The sequence below is a fragment of the Engraulis encrasicolus genome, chromosome 24 (assembly GCF_034702125.1).
Source record: "Engraulis encrasicolus isolate BLACKSEA-1 chromosome 24, IST_EnEncr_1.0, whole genome shotgun sequence".
Lineage (NCBI taxonomy): Eukaryota > Metazoa > Chordata > Actinopteri > Clupeiformes > Engraulidae > Engraulis > Engraulis encrasicolus.
The window spans coordinates 43,023,645-43,049,016 of record NC_085880.1 but is presented as its reverse complement, the minus strand read 5'-3'; the positions used below and the strand labels follow the sequence as shown (position 1 = coordinate 43,049,016).

The 25,372-nt window shown below is 46.1% G+C and overlaps 2 protein-coding genes across 3 annotated transcripts in view; both read right to left on the bottom strand.

Moving 5' to 3' along the window:
- gclc (glutamate-cysteine ligase, catalytic subunit) overlaps nt 1-13,459 on the bottom strand; it is a 29,029-nt gene extending 15,570 nt beyond the window's left edge. The window contains exons 1-4 of the mRNA XM_063191679.1: nt 12,859-13,459; nt 11,431-11,543; nt 5,340-5,522; nt 2,913-3,026 (exon numbers count right to left, since the gene is read on the bottom strand). Of these exons, the coding sequence (XP_063047749.1) occupies nt 2,913-3,026; nt 5,340-5,522; nt 11,431-11,543; nt 12,859-13,008 (560 nt within the window). The 5' untranslated portion in view covers nt 13,009-13,459. The remainder of the gene's footprint in view (nt 1-2,912; nt 3,027-5,339; nt 5,523-11,430; nt 11,544-12,858) is intronic.
- Nucleotides 13,460-18,636: 5,177 nt separating this feature from the next.
- klhl31 (kelch-like family member 31) lies at nt 18,637-25,182 on the bottom strand. Of its 2 annotated transcripts, XM_063191876.1 has the most exons (6): nt 25,070-25,182; nt 23,828-24,128; nt 23,281-23,469; nt 21,899-22,617; nt 20,803-21,523; nt 18,637-18,709 (listed from the first exon to the last, which is right to left on the bottom strand). In XM_063191876.1, exons 2-6 carry the CDS (start codon nt 24,092-24,094, stop codon nt 18,698-18,700), a joined length of 1,908 nt encoding a protein of 635 aa, XP_063047946.1. In that variant the 5' UTR covers nt 24,095-24,128; nt 25,070-25,182; the 3' UTR covers nt 18,637-18,697. The 2 variants fall into 2 exon arrangements, with proteins under 2 accessions (XP_063047946.1, XP_063047945.1); XM_063191875.1 differs by lacking the exon at nt 18,637-18,709 and having other exon boundaries at nt 20,319-21,523.
- Between the last annotated feature and the right edge of the window lie 190 nt (nt 25,183-25,372).

Here is a 25,372-nt window from a genome sequence, read left to right as displayed (position 1 = left end):
TCAGTGCAGCAAGACGTTTCGACATGCGTCTTCATCAGAGTCCTTTTTTAGTCCCATTGTAGTCAGTCTGCATATTCCTCTGGTCTGTCCAGCAGAAACCTTGTGTCTCCACATGTTTTTATCCAGTCTTTATTCATTAAAAAAATATGAATCAATACTACTCATTGATTGTATATTACAAGGCAGAACTGAATATCCATAGATATAAGCATGATACTTTATTTAATAACCAACTTTAATGTTGAAATGTTTATTTATCTGTTGAAATGTTTATATATAGCGATTAAAAAATAAATTGTTTAAAAAAATGAAAAGTGGAGATACAAGGTCTCGGCTTGACAGCGACGACAAAGGTGACAAGTCTATATGACCTATCACAAACATACTCCAGCCAGGCACACCGTAGGTCAATAGCAACCGTGTCAGCAGTAGACACAAGACTCGACTTAGTGTTATGCAATGGCATGAACTACTGCATTCCATCACACAGGAAGAACAACAAACACAAAAGAGCCGCCAAGAGTTGGAACGCAGCTTAATGATTACTGGCTGTAAACTGTGTGCAGGTCAATGTTAAAATGGACTGCATTTATATAGCGCTTTTCCACTCCTTCGAGCACTCAAAGCGCTTTACAGCTCCAGGCCTTTTTATTAGAATACCATGAAAAAGTTGATTTATTTCCATAATTCCATCAATAATGTTAAACTGTCATGGATTGTAGATTCATGGCCCAGTTTTTTAACTATTCCAATCATTATTTTTTTTCTTTTTATATACGTTGGCCTTCCAGCTAAAAAAAACCCATGAATTGGGGAATTCGCATTATTAGAATATTGTTATAAAATCACATTTTTCTTCATCAAAATTCGGGTCACATTAAATCAGTTGAAATTTGGTACTTTCTGCATAACATGCAATGGTCAATACTTGGTGAGGACATTCTCTGTCTTCATAATGGCCATGATGCGTTTAACATTGAAGTCAATGGCAAAAACAGTGCATGGGAGTTATGGAAGCCCAGATATCCTTGATGCTTTGCTGTCAGCTGTTCTTGTTTGTTGACCTGGTGCCCCACACTTCCCTCTTCAATATACCCGAAGATTTCCATGCCAAGTTTTGGTGTTACCTCACCAGTTTAATTCTAACTCAACAGAAATTAAACCCCATTTATTTTCAATGGGGTTTAATTTCTGGTTATTTAGAATTAAACTGGTGAATTAGCGACAAAACGTGGCATGGAAATCTACAGGGTATATTGAAGAGTGAAGCGTGGGGTACCAGGTCAACAAACAAGAACAGCTGACAGCAAAGCATCAAGGATATCTGGGCTTCCATAACTCCCATGCACTGTTTTTGCCATTGACTTCAATGTTAAACGCATCATGGCCATTATGAAGACAGAGAATGTCCTCACCAAGTATTGACCATTGCATGTTATGTAGAAAGTACCAAATTTCAACTGATTTAATGTGACCCGAATTTTGATGAAGAAAAATGTGATTTTATAACAATATTCTAATAATGCGAATTCCCCAATTCATGGGTTTTTTGAGCTGGAAGGCCAACGTATATAAAAAGAAAAAAAAATAATGATTGGAATAGTTAAAAAACTGGGCCATGAATCTACAATCCATGACAGTTTAACATTACTGATGAAATTATGGAAATAAATCAACTTTGTCATGGTATTCTAATAAAAAGGCCTGGAGCTGTACATTGTATGCCTCACATTTACCCATTCACACACCGGAGGTCAATTCAATAGACAGCTTTCTTTTCTTGTAGTTCCTCATCTAGCCTCTTTGTAATCCAGGATATGCCAAAAACATTAGTTTAGTTTACTTGCTTTTGTTAAAGTTGAGACAGGGACCATGTACAGAAATAGGCAATATAGAGACGTGAAGAGGGAACTAAAGCACCAAACAAGATGGTATTCAGGAGTGCTACTCCACTTATTTACTGAAGTGGGTGCTCTTTGGATCAAGCTAATTAGTCACTTGGAAATTTGGTCAAACGTAAATTTGGTGGTTACTGTGGTGTATGTTTTGCCAAGGGATCCCCAAAATCACACTGCTGCCTTTAGATTTAAAAGCCTGTTGTATCAAATTAGTGGATAGACATGCAGGTGAAGATTGTGCACATCACTCCCTGGTAAAGGTGCAGGACAAAGGCTGACCAAAGCTTTGGAGTGAGGGGTTTGAGTGTGCACTAGGACTGGGCGGTATACCGTTAAAAAAACGTGATATCGGTTTTCACCACACACGGTTCACTTTTTGATGAGAGAAGGTTTTTAGTTTTTATTCCAAAAAAGTGATTAAAATAGAAATGGAGATTAATTCAAATTCAGGATTTTATCTAATTTTCAAATCCAATTTCAGCCTTTTCTTCGGAAACATTGAGATGTGGGGGAAAATCTGCGCTTATCAAAAAAAAAAACGTGCAGAAAACCGTGATATCAATTTTCATCAAGAAAACCGTGATGCACATTTTTTCCAGAACCGCCCAGCCCTAGTTTGCACACTTAAAATCCTGTTCCGCATAAGTTGTATTCCATAGCATGATTAAGACCTGACCCTTATCTTCTTTACATTCTCTACCTCAGAGTTTCTGAAGCCTGAAAATGGTCTTCATTACAGCTCCTTTATCTTGTGACAAAGCCTTATAGTCCAAATGTGTCCCGTTTTAGAGATATTACAGTAACTACAATATCAAACCCGATACCAATACTTTGAAGGCATTTTTTTCTGTTTCAATGTCAGCGTAATTACTGCCCTTTACCTTTGTAGGGCAGAATGGCTTATCAGTAATCCTACCATGGAATAAATAATAAATAATAAAAATGTAAAAAGCATGTGGAGCCCTCACTCCAAAACTTCCGACATGAAGAGGCCATGCCCCCCTCTCTTCTCACCTGAATCTGGGGTGCCTGTTGATGGCTTCGTCGGGGAAGAAGAGCGACTTGGACACGCCTTTCTCCACCGGGGTGGGCTTGTGTTCAGGCTGGGTGAACCCTGGGCATCCTAACCTGAAAACATGTGATCAAAGAGGGTAGATTAATAAAGAGGATTCATACCCCGGCACCCACGCAATGCAAACCAGTGTGCTCAAGTTGGGTCTCCTAAGGGGGCGTTGTCCCCTCCTTCTTCTTCTCTTTTTGAGGTGTTTGCACAAGAAATGCGCTACCACCATCCATTTATTCTCAACCTCAGGACTCCGAAGGTCTCCTAACCGAAGGTCTCCTAAAGGGTCATTCACCCGACCTCACATGGATACAGGAAAATAACTAGAATGACGGATCTCTGTCTAAACGATCTCTGATGTAATGGTGGCACAGGGTGAACTCTGTGGTGAACAAACTGCTGATGTTGAGGCTGGGTGAAGATTGTGCACATCTCAGGAAAAGGTGCAGGACAAAGGCTGACTGTACGTTTTAGAATGTGGAGTCAGTCCGCACACTTTAAATGCTTTTTTCTTTAATCAAAGGCAAGTGTGTGGTCCTCAGTGATGTACAGGAGAAACTGCAGTTTATGCCAGAATAGCAGCAGTCCATTCACAATATGACAAAGAGACAGAGTAATTAGGCGGGGAGGGGGGGCTGGCTTGAGCCCCATTGGCATGGGATCAGAACAACCTGGGGGGACATTTGGTAATTTGCCAATTTACTGCCAATTTACAATTCTGTTACTGGTCTTGCATTTGCACATAATAAGCAAAGTCAGAAAATTGCTCTTCTTCATGGTCATTAACATGAGAAATGTAAAGCCCTGAAGAAGGCCTACCTACACTAAGACTGAAACTGATTTGTTTAACTTGTTCTACTAATGAAAAGCTCATGAAAGCTTTTTGTTGGGGAAGATGAAGAGAGCCTTGGTTTGGTTCATCACATTGCATTATAACCGGATTACTTACTTCAAACACAGATATCCAGGCAGTGACAAAGAAACCAACAGAAAAGGCAAGAAACGCTGCGGTGTGGATTTTGCACGGTACTTATGCCTGTGCTTGGTGATACAGATTTTTGCAAAGCAAATATACCTTTATAAACTACACACATGGCGCACACACACAAGATCAAGGTGTTTGGCACACCATAATGATAAAACGGCCACTGGTGGTAATGCTTGTCTTATGCAAACAATTTTTGAATCTGTGTGTGAATCACAGAGAGAGAGAGAGAGAGAGAGAGAGAGAGAGAGAGACAGAATACATAGAAGAGAAAAGCACAAGAGCTAAAAAGAAACACATCTAGTCCTCTACGTAGTGAGTCCACTTGAGATAAAAGCATGGGTAGGGCCAAGGTTACTAAGCGCTATCGGGACCAGGGAAATTAGCCATTTTATTACGGCTACTGATTGACCAAGAAACAATGTGTGGCCTGCAGTGTCCTAGTAATAACTAATGTGATCTTTTCTTCCGCCAAAAAAAATCCAAAAGGTTTCCCACCCTGGTGTAGATTTTGAGACATGTCCGTCCGCATTCACCACGTGAACTTATGCAAACACCAGAGGCCAGCTTCAAAGCCGAGCTAGGCAGTTCTCAAGAAAGAAAGTCAGTCATACTCCCTGACCCCTTAGTTTTGACCATTTCTCTCCCCAGAGTGGCAACCGTCGATACAAACGTGAGTGTGTCTACAGTACCAAGGCACATAAAATCACATATTTTTTTCCAAATTTATTTTGTGATGTCTACAAGTGAGGTTTTCTATACACACACCACAGAAGTGGTCGTTAGAATCATTGTTTGCCTGTGAGAGACACATTTCAGCATCTGCTGACTCGTGAAGGCGATCAATTACCGTAACTTCATAGTCCCTCTTCAAACTAAAGGCTCATCGGTCACTTCTGGCCCAGTTAGAGTTGGCACTTGGCAGTGGTTCTTGTCATCTAATAGAAGAGCTTGGGGTCATCTTGTTCGTAACTAAATGACACCTCTAGACAAGAGATAGCCCAGAGAGAATACAAGAAAGAGAAGAATCTTACTATCTGTTAGTTAGCAGGTTTGCCACTTCCTGTGGGTTAACTGGGCCACATTCATCACTCTGCTCTTGGCAGTCTATGGGCATTTCTCAAAACCAAGTGCAGTGCACTTCCAAGTGCATCAGCCTCATTAGTCACGCCCAGTGATTGGATACTCTTTATTAGTCACACCCAGTGATTGGATACTCTTTGGTGAACTCTACGGAGTATCCAATCACTGGGCGTGACTAATTAGGCTGATACACTTGGAAGTGCACTGCACTAGGTTTCGAGGAATGCCCTATGTCAAGTTTATGTTTTGATATAGTTTCCACGGCGACTCCTCCTCCATCTCCATCTCCATCTCCATCTCTTTTTCTTACCTTGGGAAGGCGGTGACGGTGCAGAGCGTTTCGTTCTTGTTAAGCACGGAGGAGGCCTCTCTCCTGCGCTTGCCCATGTTGTCCTCCACCGTGTTGAACTCGGACATGGTGCCCCCGTACGGCTGTCCCGGCGTGCCCTCGATCATGTAGCTGCCGTACTCCGGCCTCCACAGCGTGGGGTGGCTGCAGGTGGGGAGGTGAGGTCAAGCAATATTATTATTAATAATTGATTTATTTGCGGGAGGTTCAGATAGGACAGTGGAGGAGAGACAGAAAGCGAAGTAAGAGAGAGAGGGGGAAGGATAGGGAAATGACCCGGGCCGGGAATCGAATCCACATAGCAGTCCAGTGGCCAGCCGTTAGAGCCACAGCTGGGCTAATCAATATTATTTATATAGCACATCATATATACTGTAACTGTCATTCAATGTGAAAAGGAGTAAAGAAAGTGACCAAGAAATATATTGTAGACAGTATTATAGATAGTAGATAACGAACTAACTAGGTCAAGTAATAAATCAATCAATCAATATTATTTATATAACACAGTGGTTCTCAACCCTCTTTGAACAAACGCACCCTTAGCCTCATCATAAGCCTAGCAACACCCCCTTGACTTCATTACAAGCCTCCAAACGTCGTCCTTAGACTAGTATTAAAAATAAAATGGACTAATGTGTCTTTCTAAAAAAATATCACATATAGGGGGCTAAAAGGCACCAGTCACACTGATCAAAAACAGGTGAGGGGAGAGGGTCTAAAATCTTTTCCCACGATGTCCACATGTACATATTATTACCACAAATGACTTGACCAGGTGCGCATCACTTTTCCAAAACCTCATGACTGATCACTACAAGTGGCACAGTAATCGCTGAGAGCTTGTGCATGATCTCAATTAGTTTTCTGTCGTGAATCAGACTACAACGTGCCTGAGCATCACATTTCTAAATTCCACTCTAGGCTGTAGGAAACCTTTTTTTTTTATATTTCTGCGACCAAAAAAGTGAACTCTAGTAACACATCAACGGGCCACTTATGCAAGCCTGGCCTTTAACAAGAATGCCGCCAGCTAGCTAGCGACCGCGGTAACCGTGGTAATCCCTGGGCAACGCCTGAGGCAGCATCTTGCATTCCACTGCTGCCTCAGAACATTCTAGACGTGCCCCTGGAGCATAAAACTGTGTTATCTTTGACACATCACAAGCAACCCATGTGAGTGCCGTCCTTTGGGGCGGAAAAAAGAAATGTAGGAAAACCTGTGGCCGAAGCTCAGACCAGAGGTGTAGTCTTCATATGCACGTTTTTTTTCTTTTCTGGGGACCCATGTCACAAACCTTCATGGCCAAAGTCAATATACTGTATAGTACATTCATAAATCACAAAATAAAAGGTGAACTCGCTGACCAGTTGACTGAATTGTCTTCTGAACAGTTGGTGTTCAGTGAAACAATGAAAACTAGTAGGCTAATTAAACAATCAATAACCAAGTTGCAGTTAAGTTTAGGTTAGATGCAAGGTGACAAGAAAAGTCTTCCACGACCCACCAAAGGGTCACAACACTTGATTCTTTGGGAAACAATGGTCTAAGGGATACTCAGTCTGGTAAACACCATATACCCACTACAAAATAACCAATAACAACCCATCTCAAGGTGCAGTCTAAGCATTAGTCAGTTTGATGGTGTGACAGCGTAGTATAAAATGAGTCTTTTGCGCTTTTGCAACTCTGTAGTTGGACAGGTGCGTAGGAAATGATCCCAGTGGGGTTGTCAGACAAGTGAGGTCAGATGACGGAAACGTTATTAAAATGTGTTGGTGGAATGGACAGTGTGCTGGATTTCTTTACACTTGAGTAACAGTGTAGTAAAGTGTAGCAACTACAAAATGCACACCACCGTCATCAGCGCGGACCGACCAACCAACCGGCACCCACCCATCCACCCACCCACCCCCCTGAGGCGAGGTAAACATGTTTTCAAATCTGATGGGAGCCCGCCCGCTATCTCTGCTGCATCGGGGAGTGGAGTGCTTAAACAGAAAAAGTGCTGCGGACAGGGCATTTGTGCGTTGGGGAGGTGGGGCGGACCGGCCCGGGCCGGCCGCGCTCTTCTGCCTGTGCAACAGAGAGGCAGTAATGAGGAATGCCACAGCTTTCCTGTCCCCGGCTGCCTCCGACCCCCACTGCCCACCCTCCCCTTCCCAGCGCACTACCAAGCTCGGCTCGGCCCTGCTCGCCACCACAACCCCAACACTGACCCTGCAGCTCGGGCGGCTACCACTACCCAACCCAGCTCACTACCGGCTCGGCTCGACCCGGCCCGGATCGGCCGCCCACCCCCACACCACAACCGCAACACCCTGTAGCTCAGCTAGGGCTGCACGATTAAGGAAAAAATCATAATCACGATTATTTTGGTCAAAATCGTAATCACGATTATTAACCACGATTATTGTTTTTTTTGCAGATTTTTGGGGAAATTATAACAACAAGGGTATTTTCTGCTAAATGCCAATTTTTACACGGGATGAGCACCCTAAAATGAATTGTAATAATTATGGGCGGGAACCAGCCCAACTTAGATGGACAACACTGGCCAGAAACACCAGCCGCAGTATGTTAGCTGGCTTCAAGGACGCTCTCAAAGGTAGGTCACTATTGCCACGATTGAAATCACGACTTTGATTTCACGATTTTTTCATGATTTTCGATTATTTTCGATTAATTGTGCAGCCCTAAGCTCAGCCCAGCTGCCCACTGCCTCCTACCCCCACTGCCTCCTACCCCCACTGCCCACCCTCCCCAGCGTACTACTGGCTCGGCTCCGCTCGCCGCCACCCCCCAACACCATGGGTGCATCCCAATATGTGACCTTGCCTCCTCCACTTGTGCTTGTCTCCTCGCCCCGCCTCCTGGCCCCTCCTCCGTGGAGAAAACAATAAAGTTTCCCAGCTGTCAGCCTCGCCGCCACAACAACTTTTGAGGGACTGTTTTTCATTCACCATCCCAATTGCAAATGAGAAAATGACTCTATAATTGAGCTTTTGCAAGATATTGAAATATAATGCTGTTGTCAGTGATGTCATCATGACGAGAAGCGAGTGGAGGAGGCAAGTGGAGGAGGCAAGGTCCCATATTAAGATGCACTCCATGCAGCTCAGCTGCCACTGCCACTGCCCTCCTACCCCCCGTACCCCTTCCCCAACCCCCTGCAGCCCGGCCCTGCCACGACCACTGCCCACCCTCCCCAGCGTACCACCGGCTCAGCTCAGCCCTCCTCGCCACCCCAACCCCCGCACCATGCAGGTCGGCTGCCACTACCTGCTCGGCCCCCCTCGCCACCCCAACCCCAGCACCATGCAGGTCGGCTGCCACTACCTGCTCGGCCCAGCCCGGCCCGGCCCGGCTGCCCACTGCCTCCTTCCCCAACCGCATCCCAAACCAACACCCTTCAGCCCAGACCTGCAACCACTGCTGAAACCTACCCAACCCAGCGCACTACCGCTCGTCCCGGCTACCACTACTGCTGCCTCCTCTCCCCCACCCCACCCCACCCCAACCCCAACACCCTGCAGCCCGGCTGCCACTACTGCTGCCTCCTCTCCCCCACCCCAACATCCTGCAGCCCTGCCTTGCTACCGCTACCACTGCCACTGCCTGCCCTTCCCTCCCCTCCCCTCCCCTCCAAACCCTATAGCCCAACTCCCTGCAGCCCGGCTACCACTACTGCTGCCTCCTCTCCCCCACCCCAACATCCTGCAGCCCTGCCTTGCTACCACTGCCACTGCCTGCCCTCCCCTCCCCTCCAAACCCCATAGCCCAACTCCCTGCAGCCCGGGTGCCCACTGCCACCGACTCCACACCCACTTCCCCACCCCCAACCCAAACCAACCCAACCCAACCCCCTGCCACTGCCTCTCCTCCCCTCCTCACCCCCACCCCAACACCCTGCAGCCCAGCTGCCACTGCCGCTGCCTGCCCTCTCCAGCACACTACCGCTCAGCCCGGCCCCGCTCCCCACCTCCACCCCAACACCCCGCAGCCCGGCTGCCCACTGCCGCTGCCTACCCACCCGCTCGGCCCGGCCGCCACTACCAGGCTGCTACTGCCGTCGTCTACCGGCCTGCTACCGCTACCGCTACTACTGTCGCTGTCCCCTTCCCTCCCCATCCCAACACTTTGCAGCCGACCGACCACTGCAATCACCCACCCCCCACCACCAACACCACCACCACCACCACCACAGCGCACTACCGCTCGGCCAAGCTACCAGTACCGTCGTCGTCCCCACCCCCACCCCACCCCAAACACCCTGCAGCCACTGTCGCTGCTTCCCTACTGCAGTGCACTACCGCCTGGCCTTGCCCTCGACTACTGTTCCCTTCTCTACACCACCAACACCACCATGACTACTGCTGCCCAATGCCACACAACCACTCCTGCAGCCTGTGCTGCTCCCTCCCTATCCCAACACCCCTTTACTGCCGTTCCCTCGCCACCCTAATACAATGAGATGCCAGCCTAGCGTTGAGCACCCATCCCGCTATCCCCACCACTCCCCACCCCAGCGTTGAGCACCCAGCCCACTGTCCCCACCACTCCCCACCCCAGCGTTGAGCACCCAGCCCACTGTCCCCACCACTCCCCACCCAGCCTCCCCAGCGTTCAGCACCCAGCCCACTGTCCCCACCCCGGCGTTCAGCACCCAGCCCACCCAGCCCGCTATCCCCACCACTCCCCACCCAGCCTGCCCAGCGTTGAGCACCCAGCCCGCTATCCCACCACTCCCCACCCCGGCGTTCAGCACCCAGCCCACTGTCCCCACCACTCCCCACCCAGCATTCAGCACCCAGCCCACTATCCCCATCCCAGCATTCAGCACCCAGCCCACCCAGCGTTGAGCACCCAGCCCACTGTCCCCACCACTCCCCACCCGGCGTTCAGCACCCAGCCCACCCAGCGTTGAGCACCCAGCCCACTGTCCCCACCACTCCCCACCCAGCCTGCCCAGCGTTCAGCACCCAGCCCACTGTCCCCACCACTCCCCACCCCGGCGTTCAGCACCCAGCCCAGCCTTCTACTACTGATTGGCTACTAGCCGCCTTCCCACCCAGCCCGCCATCACCACCTCCCCACTCCAGCGTTCAGCACCCAGCCCGCCAGCCCCACCACTATCCCCACCAGAGCCACAGCTCCATCGCTCACCAAAGGCTGCTGGCTACCGACGTCATAGGCGGCTCGTGACAAAAAAAAAACTTTCACATTAAATGGCGGCTACACACTTCCCACCACACCCCACAGCTATTTGCTCCAGTACAAAGAAAGAAGTTTGACGTGCAGCTGCAGCCCTTGGCCAGCATGATGGTTGATGGCTATAAAATATTTCACTTTCACTTGTCATTGAAAAAGACATCATCTAAAGAAAACAGTTTTAACTACTACAGCGTTTAAAAGGAAGAAGAAAACATACACACACACACACATCAAATTGTACATGAAAGCGACACCAGTCATCCTCTACAACACTGTAAGGAGGACAACAGGCCATTCATATCGAGACATTTAGCCTGGATGACTCATACAGCACAGTAAGAGTGGATGAAGTGGTGGTCAGATTTATGGGTTTTCTCCTGGCTTCCAGCCGGCGTGCTTCAACAAGCTCCATCCCATTCCCAACTATCCACCCGAAATGCCTGCCGGCCGCGCACACTTCGGGTGCATCCCAATATGTGTCCTTGCCTCCTCCACTTGTGCTTGTCTCCTCGCCCCACCTCCTGGCCCCTCCTCCGTGGAGAAAACTATTAAGTTTCCCAGCTGTCAGCCTCGCCACAACAACTTTTGAGGGACTGTTTTTCATTCACCATCCCAATTGCAAATGAGAAAAAGACTTTACAATTGAGCTTTTGCAAGATATTGAAATATAATGCTGTTGTCAGTGATGTCATCATGACGAGAAGCAAGTGGAGGAGGCAAGTGGAGGAGGCAAGGTCACATATTGGGATGCACCCTCTAAAACCCACCCCACTGGAGTCCATTTTGGATTCAAGCCTACACCAAATAAAAGGTGTTGTGTTGTGTGTTGTAACTTACTTGGGATTGGTTAATTCCCCTTTGTCCTGGAGAGTCTGCAAGACTTCTCCGCCGTTCAACACCAGGCGTACCTTCTCGTTTTTATCGTCCATTTCCACCAACATGTATTCCACCTGGGAAGGAAACAAGGCAGAACCCATTTACGCATTACTTGTGTGTCATGTAACAGTGAAATGTGGTGTGTGTAAGATAATGAAATGCAGGTGACTCGTCCAACAAAAAATACTCAATAAAACAAAAATACTGGCTACAGGACAGGGTTTTCCCCAAACATGTCCAACGTTGCACAACCATTGTGCAATGATGACTAATACACAAAGCAAGCATAATGGTCCAACACATTTCGAGCTGCAGAATTCGTGCATCAAAGGCAACACACAAAAAAAACAGAAAGCAACACCACATCCATTCCAATTCATCAATCCCAACTCCTTGACTTTGAATCTGCTTTACGTGTAATCCACAGTCTGAAAGGGGGATTACTCCAAAAACAACAACATTCCACAAAGTTTGAAATCAAAGGGTGACCATGGCACTACTAGGACACACTGAAGTCTTGTGGCTTAGTTGGGAGCATTCATTCGAGTTTTTTCAACTTTATAAAAACATAGGACCCAACTTGGACAGAATTTAGTCAAACTTGCACCCTTGCATCCCAGATGCAGTAATTTGAATGTACAAGGACACAGAAGCAATGTTGGAGAGAAATTAAATAGAGAGCTTCCATCTTCTAGTTGAGTATACATTTCCCCTCTGTTTATCAACAGCTTCGAGCATCTTTTAATTTTTAATGAGCCACAGTACACCATCAACGCTTACACTCAAATGTGAGGTCACCAACGAAATAGAGTAAGTGTTTTAAAACCAATAAAAAGGTAGCTTACAGCCAAATTCTATGACGTGCAAGAAAGAAACAACGTTTGTAAATTACCACCTTAGCCATCCGAATAGAGCAAGAGTGAGAAATGCATAAGCCAGGGCAAAGCTACAAATAGGCAAACGTGACTTGCAGGCATGAACTTTGTTTCTGCATTCCTCCTGACAACTGGCCAGAATATAATGACATTTCGTGTTTTATGGTGGCAGCGCTCACCTAGGCGCACCTGCATCGTCGCACACTTATAAAGCAACACGTTTACGTTGACAGGCTGTCAGCATCTTAACCAAACAAACAACAGAGTTAGTCAGGGACAGCTAGGAAGCTTGAATGAACCAAGGCATGCACCTGCCCGCATTGCAATGCCATTGTAACGCTGCCAGTGACTACTCGGCTGTTGGTAAATATGCAATAGAACCCATGTGGACGTGAACTCAATGTAGCTCGACCTCCAACAAGCCATCTTGCAAGTATGGGGAATGATGAAACCGACCCTCACCATTACACGTGCAGTGGTTACGACACAAGGGGGAAAAATGATAACTCCTTACCTCATCTCCCCACTTCAGGACATCCTTCTGACGGTCCTTCACCTTGTTGTAAATATTGAGAAACTGTATAATTCCATGTTTGCGGACATGGTCTGCATACTTTTTGGTTTCTTCCCAGCTAAGCGGCGACCCTTGTGACAGTAAGCCCATAGCACAATTCTACAAAGGCACGGGACTGGCTCGGGTGTGTTAAACTGTGTTCGGGTTGAGCCGAGTTTGTCGTCGTTCCTATCAGCCTTGTAATTACTTTGTAACCACACGCGGAAACGTTACAACCGCACAAAACACGGCTACTTTGACAAGTTAGGACCGCTAGCTACCAAACTAGCCACCAAGACCGAGGCCCTTGCACATAAGCTAACGTTGTTATTATTAGACCCAGCAATCTAATAGTGCTCCTTCACAGTGTGCAATAGAGAATATCACACTATCAAAAGGCAAGTGAGCGTCCAGACGTCCAGTCAAAACCTGCTGAAATGTAAGAGTCCACACGTGAGAACACAGCTCCCAGACTTAGCTTGCGGTGTCCTCAGTGACTGGCGGTGTGTGCAGAGCGATTTTGTAGTCGGTCTCTTTTCTCGCGGACTCTTTGCGTTCAGTGAGCACACGTGACTCTATCAGGCGGAGGTACGTCATGTTATGACTCAGCAATCCCCCCCCCCCTCTTTTTTCCTTATTGAAGCTTCTATCCTCTCTCTCATCATCAGTTGTCCCAGAGACAGACATAAGTGCAGTCGTAAGAGTGACTTGGCAGAAAAAAAGGAAACCAATCTTGGTATTGCATCATGCTGTTTAGATAGCACTACCGTAGTAGAAGAATGTTCTGCCATTGTCCCAAGGGTAGGAGGGATGCTTTTAGACCTGTGACTGCATGCAGGCCTTGGTAGGTCTGTAGGGCAGTGGTTCCCAACCTTTTTTGGCATGATGGGACCCCATTTTGACATCCCAAATTTCTGGGGACCCCATACACATTTTTTCACAACAAAAAATAAAACATGACTGAGCTACATACGATAAGGGTAGGGTAGGATAGGATAGACCTATTTATATATATAGGATAGACCTATTTATGGCCGTCTTTAAGGTAAATGGTGTTTCAAAGATAATATTAAATAGTTAGGCATATGTTATATGAATTAGTAATATTTATCAGTATTCTTTTTTTCCACACACTTTCAGACATTTCAGGCGACCCCACTTGAATTCCAGGTGACCCCAAATGGGGTCTTGACCTGTTGAAAAGCACTGGTATAGGGTATTAATAAGCCCCTAACCAATACATAGGCTATGTAATAAGAACCCAGTTACGGGTCCCCTCTCTCCATGGGCCCGGGACAGCTCACCTCCTTATCCCCTGTCAGCTTCCATGGTAGGCTACAATTGACTGGAAGTTTATGGATGGCAGGGCCAGGCTGGATTAGAAGTATTTCCATGTTTATTAGTGCGATAAACAGAATGTTTCAGTTTCAAAGTGTGGGAGTGCACGGCTCGGTGACATGTTCATGTCATTTTATTGGATAAAGTTATGCTCACACTCCTTTGGCATTTTTATTTAATCAATATGCATAAACTAATAGGCCAATGCAAGATTTGTAGTGAACATAAACCTAGTTATTGAATTGTATTAAATAGAACCTAGATTAACCTACATATTGAATATGGCAAAATAGAGCGCAAAATCATTATGTTGAACATTTCTTTCACTCCCTCTGTTCTGAATTCTAGGAAGTTACAATGCAATCTGTCATTCCAGGTTGTCCGCATGCCACTGCATGTGCAGTGCAGCAGTTTTTGTTCAGTCTTATACAGTGGTGTAGTCAGGCCCGGATTAAGGTGGGTCTGGGCCCCGGGGCAAGGAGATTGCAAGCCCCCCCCCCCCCCCCCTCCCCCCCTCCCGCTCCAAGCCCATACCAGTCGAAGTGCGATGTAAAGACTTGGAAAAGTGGACTGCAAATCCAAATTTACCACGTCTTTAGCATTGTATTTGGGCATCTTTGTTCTTTTGGAATGAATGATTTGAATTTAACAAGCTCATCTGCCAGGCTCATGGTTAGATCAGTGGGATATGCTGCAGCAAGTGCTTCGGCCCTTGAAGTGAGCTCACTGATTGACATATTATCAGGCATGAAAAGAACATGAAAAAGATTGGTCAAGTGTGTGTATGCAGTTAACCGATGGTCAAGACAGGACACAAGCTTGTCAATTAGAACATTGAACGTTTCAATTCGAAACTTTTCTTTTCCACCTAATTTAACATCTGGCTCTGCACTTTCATCAGCCATATGTTTGCGCTTCTTTGTGCGCTGGAGATCATGTCTGTAGTCTTGGGAGACTGAATCAGTAACACTTAAGGCTGATCTTTCAAAATGGGCAAAATTGTCTCTCTGTGCTGCCACAAAATCACGAAGAGAACTGAGAAGCTGTGTTGCCGTATTTATGTTGATGTTAGGCTTCTGTAACTTGTGGCTTGGAACCGCTGCAGTATTGTATCCCAAAAGTATGCCATGACAGCTATCTCTAGGGTGTCCAGCTTGCCACAAAGTGCAGAGGCCTCACTTCTAGTGTCACGTTTCTCCTGTGGATCTTTGGAAATATTGTTCAGTGAATCTCTCAGTTGTGCATAATATTTCCACAGAGCATTTGTTGATTCAGCTCTTGCACTTGCAGTGAGTGCCTGACAAGGACTTCAGTGTGAGTTTCACATTTGTATTTCTGAAAACCTTTCCCCACCTGTGTGTTGAAGAGGCACAAAATGTGTACAAAGATTACAGGAAGTCAAAGAAACACCCAGCTTATGGGCTACTGTCAACAGCATTGACACCAACTAAATTCAATGAATGCGCAGCACAGGGGACATAACAAATCAATGGGTTTATGCGTTTCAGATGAGCTTGAACTCCATTGTACTTTCCTGACATATTACTTGCATTGTCGTAAGACTGGCCACGACAGTTACTTATGTCTAGGCCCAGGTTCTCCACCATTTCAACAACACACTCAGCCCTCTGATTGCCGTCCCCCGTGACCCAAGGGCCCTCTGGTTGCCACATCCCGTGGTTCAGGGGCCCTTTGCCATCCCCCGTGGCCCTCTGATTGCCGTCCTCCGTGGCCTAGGGGCCCTCTGGTTCCTAAGTCCTGTGGCTGAGGGCCCTCTGACTGCTGTCACTCCCCCCAGCCCATTTCAGTTAACCCTTATAGACTAAAGAAGTACAACTAAAGAAGATCCTAGAATAGAGGGCTCTATCGCAATCAGCATCGACATCGGTATCTGGATTGTTGTTGGGCCCCCCCTGGGCCCCCTGGATCCATGGGCCCCGGGGCGCCAGCCCCACTCGCCCGGTCGGTAATACGGCCCTGGGTGTAGTCTACTTTTTTGAAGTGGGTATACTGTATATTTGAGCATTTTTTGAAGTGGGTATACTGTATATATTTGCCCTATTCTAAATAATGGATCAATCAATTTTAAGTGGGTATACTGAAATCCCTGAAATTTACAAGTGGGTATACTCCGTATACCTGCGTTCTATGTAGACTACACCACTGGTCTTATATAACCATGCTGCAGTTTCCTTGACACACCATCGCCTACAGTCGTTTCTCACACAGACTGACATGAATAACTCCTATAACTCTATGGCCAGCTTGACAGGCAGTGTTGCCAGATTGGGCAGGTGCCTGCCCAATTGGGCTACTTGGGATGAGCGTCTGCGGGTAAAAACTGGACAAATTGGCCATTTGGCGGTTTTTCCAGCCATTTTGGGCCCATAGAAGTCAATGCAATTTGTTGAATTTGGGAAGAATTTTGTGCATTTTGGTGGTTTTTGAGAACCTTCTGGGCGGGATTTGGTCAGACACATCTGGCAACACTGTTGACAGGTGCGTGACTGAAAGATGTCTGGATAGGCTACGACCTCAGGCGGCTCGCCAGGCTAAGTTCATAGGGAAAGTTGTTCAACCTGTTTTTTCTTCTCTAGGGAATAGGATGTATCTGTGTGGAAAAGTATTGAAAAGCAGCAGATAAACACACAGAGTTGAAAAGGCGTGTTGAGGTTCATTGAAAGAGAATATGTGCTGGTTGGGGCAGTTATGGGTAAGCGGTTAGGGGAGTCATCAGACTTGTTGCCCAAAGGTTGTCAGTTCGACTCCTGACCTTCAAGGTTGGTGGGGGGAGTAATTAGCCAGTGCTAATCTCCCCCATCCTACTCCATGACTGATGTACCGCCACACTGCTCCCTTTCGAGCGTCATTGGAGGCTGCCCCCTTGCACGGGTGAGGCATAAATGCAATTTTGTTGTGTACACTTGTGTGCTGTGGAGTGCTGCTGTGTCACAATGACAATGGGAGTTGGGCTTTCACTTTCACTTTTACTGAACCTGCAGTAGCCTATGTCAGCGTTTGCTGATCGGGCTATGACCAAAATGAATTGATATGACGAGTATGAGCTTCATGGCCTTGTTATGAACTAGTAAGTAACGAAAGAAGTACATTTCATTTGTAAAGCACATTTAAAAACAGTGCAAACTGCAAACTGACCAAAGTGCTGTACTGTGTGTGGGTAGAACATTAATTAAGGGAAGACTATAGACAACGACATCTGGGCGCAGTGTAGAGTGGCAAACTCTGACAGCATCGACCAACACACTGTAAAAGAAGATGAAGCTTGAAATAATAAGATGCATAAAAGTGTTAAAGAGCCATTTAGGTACATAAAAGGTGTTAAAGGCAGGGGTTTAAGGGAGAGAAGAAAGCTAAGACCTAAGAGGCAGATGCAAAGGTGTAGAAGTGCTTTCAGTCTAGATTCAAGAGTGGTGATGATAGTGGGAGTGAATCAATTTGATGTCTGGGACAGCCACAACAAAGGCTTGATCACCAGTATGTTTCAGACGAGACCGGTCCGGGGAGCATGGAGGAGGCCTTAATTAATTAGTGGATCTGAGGGACCTGGGTGCAGGGTGTTGTCACAGCATATCTTGAAATGTAAAGACTGAAAAACTAAAATAAGTATTTTGAATTGGATTCTAAAACATATGGGAGGCCAGTGTAAAGAGGAAAGGACAGAAGTGATGTGATCATGCTTCCTCATACCAGTTAAAAGTCTAGCAGCAGCATTGTGCACCAGCTGTAAGCATGCTATCTGGGACTGGGGGAGGCCAAAATATAGGGTGTTACAGTAGTCGAGACGAGATCAGGGGTGGATCTAGCCATGTTGGGGCCCTAGGCGACATATAAACATGGGGCCCTCAAAAGTAATTGTATAGACATAAAATGTGATGTTTTGTCTCGTATATATCTTTACTTAACATAAGTGACACATTTAGATCGAGCCTATTTTTTTCATGCATTTATCGCGACTGATGTGACAGTTGGGGGCCCTTTGGAGGACATATTTGGTCGGGGCGCAAGGCAGTTGCTTAGGTTTGCCTAATGGAAAGTGCCTCTGGGCGAGATATTACCAAGGCATGTGTAATGATTTGTTAACCCAGGAAAGATAGGGAGGGCTTGATGAGGGGGATGACTGAGTTGGCGGTAGCTATTTTTAATGACTGAGTTTATCTGTTTCTTAAAACAAAGTTCGGAGTCAAAAATGACCCGAGGCTTTTGGTGTATGGTTTCACAAAAGGTGAGATGGTAGGTAAACTAGAGGTCACAGAGGGAATTGATTTGGGGGAACCAAAATTACTTCAGTCTTAGAATCATTGAGTTGGAAAATGACGTTTTCCCTTTGCTTCTATGAGAAACAGGATGAAAGTCGGAAACAAAACAGACAATAGATCGACATACATTTTTATCTTTATTTTATTAAAGATGCAGTTTTCGGGCAAGAGGGCTGGGTCAGGATTCAGGAACAGCTCTGAAAGATTAAATTCAAACTAAATTTGTTGAATCATTATCATATTCAGATACACTTCTACGAGCACTTCATTAACATGAACTGTAGGGACAATTGGGGAGATATCAGTGCTCAGCTCTCTCTCCCATTATAGTTCAGGCTCAAGCTTGAAGACCCTCTCATGCCCACTTCTTCTTCTCCTTTTTACAAAATAAAAGTTAAAATCATCAGAACCCTCACTGTCCATGACAACACTCAACAACACTCAGCAACCGGTACCATTACAACCACTAACAACCATACTTCCTTCAGTCTCTGCACCATGGGTTTTCCTACATAGTAAATGTTGTGGTGTTAATTCAACACTTACAGAGTTCATTTAAGTCCAAATGGACTCAAATGAACTCTCTAAGTGTTAAATGAGCACTGCAGAATTTACTGTGTAGAGACCGTTGCTGCCTAGGTGCGCTAGGCCCACAGTAGAATCAGGATGGGGAAGTAAAGGCAGTGTAATTTGTTGACTGCTACTGTGGGTTTAGCGTAGCTAGGCAACCTAAGACCAGCTGTAGCATCCTCAGGAGCCAGAAGAGTATTTGGTAACACTTTATAATAATGTCGACTTATAAAGCATTCATAACACTTAGTATATAATGAACAAATCATGAACAAAACATTAACAAATGTTTGTAAATGACTTGGAAATGTTAAGTTAAAAGTATATATTTATCAAACAAACCAATTGTTTGTAAATTAATATAAATACTCTGTTTAAATGTTTGTAAAATCTTGAACATATTATTTGTAGATATTTTATAAAGCATGAATGAAATGTAGTTAATAATAAAAACATTTGTTAATGTTTTGTTCATCATTAGTTTATTATTTACTAAGTCTTCATAAGCAGACATGATTATAAAGTGTTACCCAGTATTTTAGTTGGTGTACAGATTGATGTGCAGAACAATCAAATATTGATATGCATTATACACGTTCGGTACCCGCGTATCCGGCGGGTCTTCTTGATTTTCTGGCTACATTAGTTACTAGGTGTAAACCTCTCACCATCAATCCTGTTTTTGTTGAATGACTAAACACAAACAAGTCTGTGTTTCACATATTCCTTCATCATCAACAGAAACTGCAAATAGTCATAATGTTGTAGGAGGTGCTCGCTAGCCCTTTCGTTCAGCTATACATTCAGTGGAGGAAAAAAAATGCAAACCACCTTAAATCTGTTGAACATGATATGTGTTGTTGTATTATATTAAGCCAACTGATTCTGGCAGGTAATGCCTAAACATTTGCTTGCAAATGAAAGTGTTACAATGAATGCATGATTAAAACTACTGAATGGTGTAAAAAGGGTTCATAAAGATAGCTTTATAGAATTGGCCCCATAAAAGCAGTGATAATGGGTATACAAAACTTGTATACTGTTTTAGCATCTTTTATACTGTGTCAAATTGAAAGAAAAATGTCTGCACACTTTAAATCCCCTTTGTGTTCTTTTTAATAGGCCCTATTAATAGGGATTTAAGTGTGCAGACATTTTTTCTTTAAATTTTACACAGTTTTTGTTTATGTTTGGCACTTTTTAATCGAGAGTGCGGTGTGATCCGGCTATACACAGAGCATCTTTTATACTAAAACTGGTGTCTGTAATTTGAATTTTCAGTTTGCCTTTTCACATAATTCAGTTTGTTTCATGTAATTTCTTGGCAATATCCTTGTGATAGTCACATTCATTTACCTGGCACAGAAGAGAAGTTTGTAACTTTTTTTTTGTTTTTTTTACAAACAAAAACAGAACATGTAAACCCAGTAATAGTTACAGTCGTCTTCAGCTACATTCACGTGTTTGATGTGTAATCTGACAACTAAATGCATGGTATTTACACTGATATCCCAACACATAACACCCTACATGAGAATTGAAATCAATGGACGTAGGTATACATCATCAGCTTCATCACATTGGATTCAGACTTCACTGACTAAAAAAAAATGATGATGGAAAAATATGTAGCCTTGTTCTGAGTAATGCTAATAAATTAGTTATGATTTAAGTACCCCCAACAACAACACCAACACCTCTCCTCAAGTTATATACTAACTGGCGCGGAGGATGCCGAGCTGGCTCTGGACTCCCGCGTTTTGCGGGTGGGGATTGTGACGACACAACAGGAGATGCCCACTGTTGCCTCGGGCAACTCGTCGTCCTCAGTCCACTCGTTGAGGTCAGGGTTGAACACCTGTATGCACTTCTTGTACTTCTTCTCGATCTCGTTCCAGCCGCCCAGCAGGTAGATCTTGCCGTTAAGACTGGCGGCGCCCGCGGTGCTCACCCCCGTGTGCAAGGGGGAGCAGTAGCTCCACTGCCCCGACTGGGGGTTGAAGCACTCCACCGCCAGCACGTCTACCCTCTCGCCGCGGCCGCCCAGCTGGCTGCCGCCCACCACGTACGCGCGGTCGCCCACGGTGGCGGCGCAATGCCAACCTCTCGGGGTGCTGAGACTGGCCTTATCCGACCAGCTGTCGGTGGACGGGTCGTACGAGCACACGGCGCGGGAGTAGGCGTTGTTGATGTAGCCGCCGCTCACCAGGATCTTGCCGTCGATGACGCAGCTGCCGTGGCAGCACCTGCCCACCTCCATGGGCGCCTTCATCTGCCACTGGTTGGAGGACGGCACGTAGCACTCCACGGACGCCTGGCAGCCCTCGGAGTTGCGTCCGCCCACGGCGTACAGGAGGCCGTTGAAGGTGTTGAGGCTGAAGTGGGTGCGCCTCTGGATCATGTTGGTCAGGTGGATCCAGTTGTTGAAGCGTGGATCATATCTGGATGATGGAGAACAGAACAGAAAGACAAGAAAGGACAGTCATTAGATTAGATGAATGATCAATTCTGCAATCATGCAATTGTATTTGAAACACCAAATGTAGCGCATATGAGTAAGCACACAGGGCTCTAAATTACACCAGCCAACCGACCAAATGCTCATGATATTTCAGTTTGGCTGGTAGGAGAGTACAACTTACTAGCCACTTTGACCCATTAGTGAGTGTGTGTTTGGGCTAGTAAAATTAATATCTACTAGCCATTTTGGCTGGTGATGAAGAAAGTTAATTTAGGGCCCTGTGGGTAAGTATGTCATTTTCAAAACAGAAACAGCCATATCATGCGAATGCCATACATCACATCACAGGTCTCACCTGCAGAAGTTGCTGACGGCGTGCTTGGCCTGGTTCCTGGCATCGTTCTGGTCCTCTCCTCCAGCCACATACAGGAATCCGTCCAGCACGGCCACGCACTGGTTGAAGCTCTTGGCGGGCATGTCGGTGAGCTTGTTCCACACGTTGTCCTCGTCCCTGTACAGCACCTCCTTGCTGAGCGACTTCTCGGTCAGCGCGGGGCGCCCGCCCACCGTCAGCATCACCTTGAGGCCTCCGCGCACCTTGGTCCTGCGCGACTGCAGGATGTTCTGCTGGAAGGGCAGCAGGTGGTAGTTCATGGCGTCCACCAGCAGGCGGTGACACTCGGCGTCCTGCATCATGCGCGGCACGCTCTGCACGTGGCTGACCAGGTCGGTGGCGGCGATGGTGCCGAAGCGAATGTTGGTGAGCAGGTCCGACGCGTACTTGAGGCGCTTCTCGTCGAAGTCGAGCCACTTCATGGCGATCTGGAAGGCGGTGAGCTCGGAGGGCAGCTGCAGGGAGTCGTCCTGCAGGAAGTCGGTGATCTGCTCGTAGGTGAGCTTCAGGAACTGCTCCATCTCCGAGAACTCGATGAAGTTCTCGCGCATGAACTTCTGTGCGGCCTCCTTGGTCTCCTTGAGGTCGTAGGTGTCGGCGATGTTGGCCACGTACATGCAGTTCTCCACGCTGATCTCCTGCATCAGGAAGTCGCTGCACATCTTCACCAGCGTGTTGACCTGCAGTAAGGGGTGAAGGGCGATATGACGAGATTAAATCGTGAATCGTGATATCGAGTACAAGATATCGAAGTCTCGAATCTGCCAACGTGAAGAAATCGTATAGATCGTCTTGCAGTGAGGATGTTAACTATCAGTATCAAAGTGATGCTTTACTTACTTGTGTTGTTGTCTTTTCACTTTTATTCTTTACATTATTGTATTCTAATTTAGTCACTTTATGAGAGTGTCATCAGTGTGTTAACATTTTATGAAAAATCGTGATATGACATCTTTGCCATATCGCCCACCCCTGACCTGCAGGAACATGGCTATAATTTTTCAGGGTGTTGGTTACAGTCCCTGGAGCTGGGGTAACCTGGGGTTAGGTGCCTTGCTCAAGGGCACTTCAGCCATGGATGGATGGAGAGGTAGGGAGAGGTCAGGGCAGGGGGGATTCGAACCGGCAACCCTTAGATTGAAAGACCAACTCTCTAACCACTAACAAAAAAAATGCATTTGGCAGACACTTTATAACCAAAGCGACTTTCAAAAGAGAACATAATCATGTCAGTCAACATCACTAGCAAATACGAAGTGCACAGGAAATATACAGAACAACAAGTGCAGATGCAAAGACGCAAAGATGCAAAGATGCAAAGCCAAAGACGGTTGTCTCCTGACCTGCAGGAACATGGCGGCGGCGATGGTGCTGCCGATGGTGTAGAGGGACAGCGTGAGCTTGCCGGAGTAGGCGTAGGTGATGGCGGTGGCCAGGCCCACGGGGGACAGGTCCATGAGGTCGATGTTGGCCACCGTGGGGTCTTTCTTCAGCACGCTCTGGATGTACTCGCTGCAGGAGGCCATGACCACCTTCAAGATTCAAAGATTTAAAGATTATTTTAATATTTTGTCCCGCAGGAATTTGGCTTGGACAGTCAATCACAAATCTGGGGTGCATTTCTGGAAAGCATAGTTGTTAAGTAAGTTAGCTACTTTGTTTGTTACAATGCAATTTCCCATTGGCAACTACTGAACTTGCTAACTGCTAACAACTACGCTTTCCAGAAATGCACCCCTGCATACAACACATAACACATAAACAAAAACAAAACACACATAATAACAAAAGACAGACTCAATGATAGCCTTTTCAAAGTACAGTACTGAAGTGCATAATGGGTGGTTGTAATCCATACATAGCATTACTAGTAGACAGAAGTCAGTGGACCTTGTGGACGTCGAAAGACTTGGATTTGGTGGAGACGGTCAGGTCGCACAGGAAGCTGTCCGTTCTCATGTTGCTCAGGCCCTCCAGGAGGTTGGGGGCATAGACGGGGTCGTTGACCTCTGTGGAGATGCAGCTGAAGCCATTTCCACCTTCGAGGAGTGTGTTCAGCCCGTTGATCTTGTTGATAGGGCTGTCCTCAACCATGATGGTCATCTCATTTATGTCTCCCTTGTTCTTCTTGGCTGCCTTGTTCTTTTTGGGTGCCATGACTGCTGCTGGGGGTGGGGGTCACAGCCAAGACCTGCAATACAACGTCTGGTTTAGTCGTGATCACTTGTTGTGTAAAATCACTTTTCCAAAAAGCCACAACACTACTTCAGAAATCAATGTCACATCTTTCCATTTCATTGTCCCAATATGTGTGCTCCATTCCTGTGACATCTTATTTCAAGTCAGAAAACAGATACAAAGTCAGGCCATTCCATTGGCCTGCTCTAGATTGGCCTGCTTCCATTGGCCTGTTACAGCATAATGACTTTTACTGGATCAATGGCACGGTCCTGAGTGAACACTTAACCAAAATGCAATTTCAATGTCTAGGCCCTAATGTCATTTTAGAGATTATGGTGAGATAAATTAAATGAAAAGGTAAAGCTAGCCACGTTGGTAGGAGCATGTTACCACGTCAACATTCCTGTCCTCGCATCTGTCACTATTTATCACTACCGCGTCCAAGAATAGACGCGCAGGGTAGGGTTGGGGGCTCTTGGCGTTCCTTTTATAGATGTTGTGTCAGGACTGCATGTATAGCCTAACCTTTCGCAATCTCTAAACGTTTAATAGTTATACATTTATTAAATATGTAAGTTATTAAATATGAACCGTTTGTGTTTTAGTGTAGCCAAAATTACGCAGCAATTCAAGGACAAAGTAAACACACAAGACATGTTGAAACTCAAACCAAATATATTGAGTTAGGTCAAACAAAATCAATAAGCTGTTAAAACGTGGTCAGTTCATACAGTAAAAATTAAATTCTGACAGTGCTGTCATGCGCTGTCAGCGATTAACTGTCATGCAGGCCTCCAGACTGAGCATAAGGACCAAAGGAAATCGTGTAGGCCTAATTACTTAGAAATGTGTCTATAGCACATGCTTACAAGTATGTTACATGGGCTAATTGTTAAATTATCAGACTGTCGCGTAATTTCAAAGAAACTGGTGCCAACACGTGCAACTTACCGAGAGTGAGATGAAGCAGAGGCTGGGGTAGAAGTGACTGGCGCCTCCAACTTGGCGTGCGCAAGAGAGAGAGTGTGACAGAGAGACGGAGAGAGAAAGAGAGACGCCGTGTCCAGTGGTATCAGTTGTAACTGGGAATAACTCCTCCTCTGCCCGCCCGTAAACAGACCACACCGCAGGTTTGGGGGGTCGAATTGGATAGGACCCCAATAATATCCGATTCACTTACAATAGCCTCTATCGATGCTGAAACATGACCTTGCCTCTCCGCGTGAGACTGAAGGCAAGCGAACAACCTTTCTC

Bases quoted from the DNA above. Each gene is read 5' to 3' on its own strand.
- klhl31 (XM_063191876.1), bottom strand. From the start codon at position 24,094: ATGGCACCCAAAAAGAACAAGGCAGCCAAGAAGAACAAGGGAGACATA. The intron at 22,618-23,280 runs GTCAGGAGACAA...CCCTTACTGCAG, and splicing joins CCGCCGCCATGTTCCTGCAG to GTCAACACGCTGGTGAAGAT. The intron at 21,524-21,898 runs GTGAGACCTGTG...TCCATCATCCAG, and splicing joins GCCGTCAGCAACTTCTGCAG to ATATGATCCACGCTTCAACA.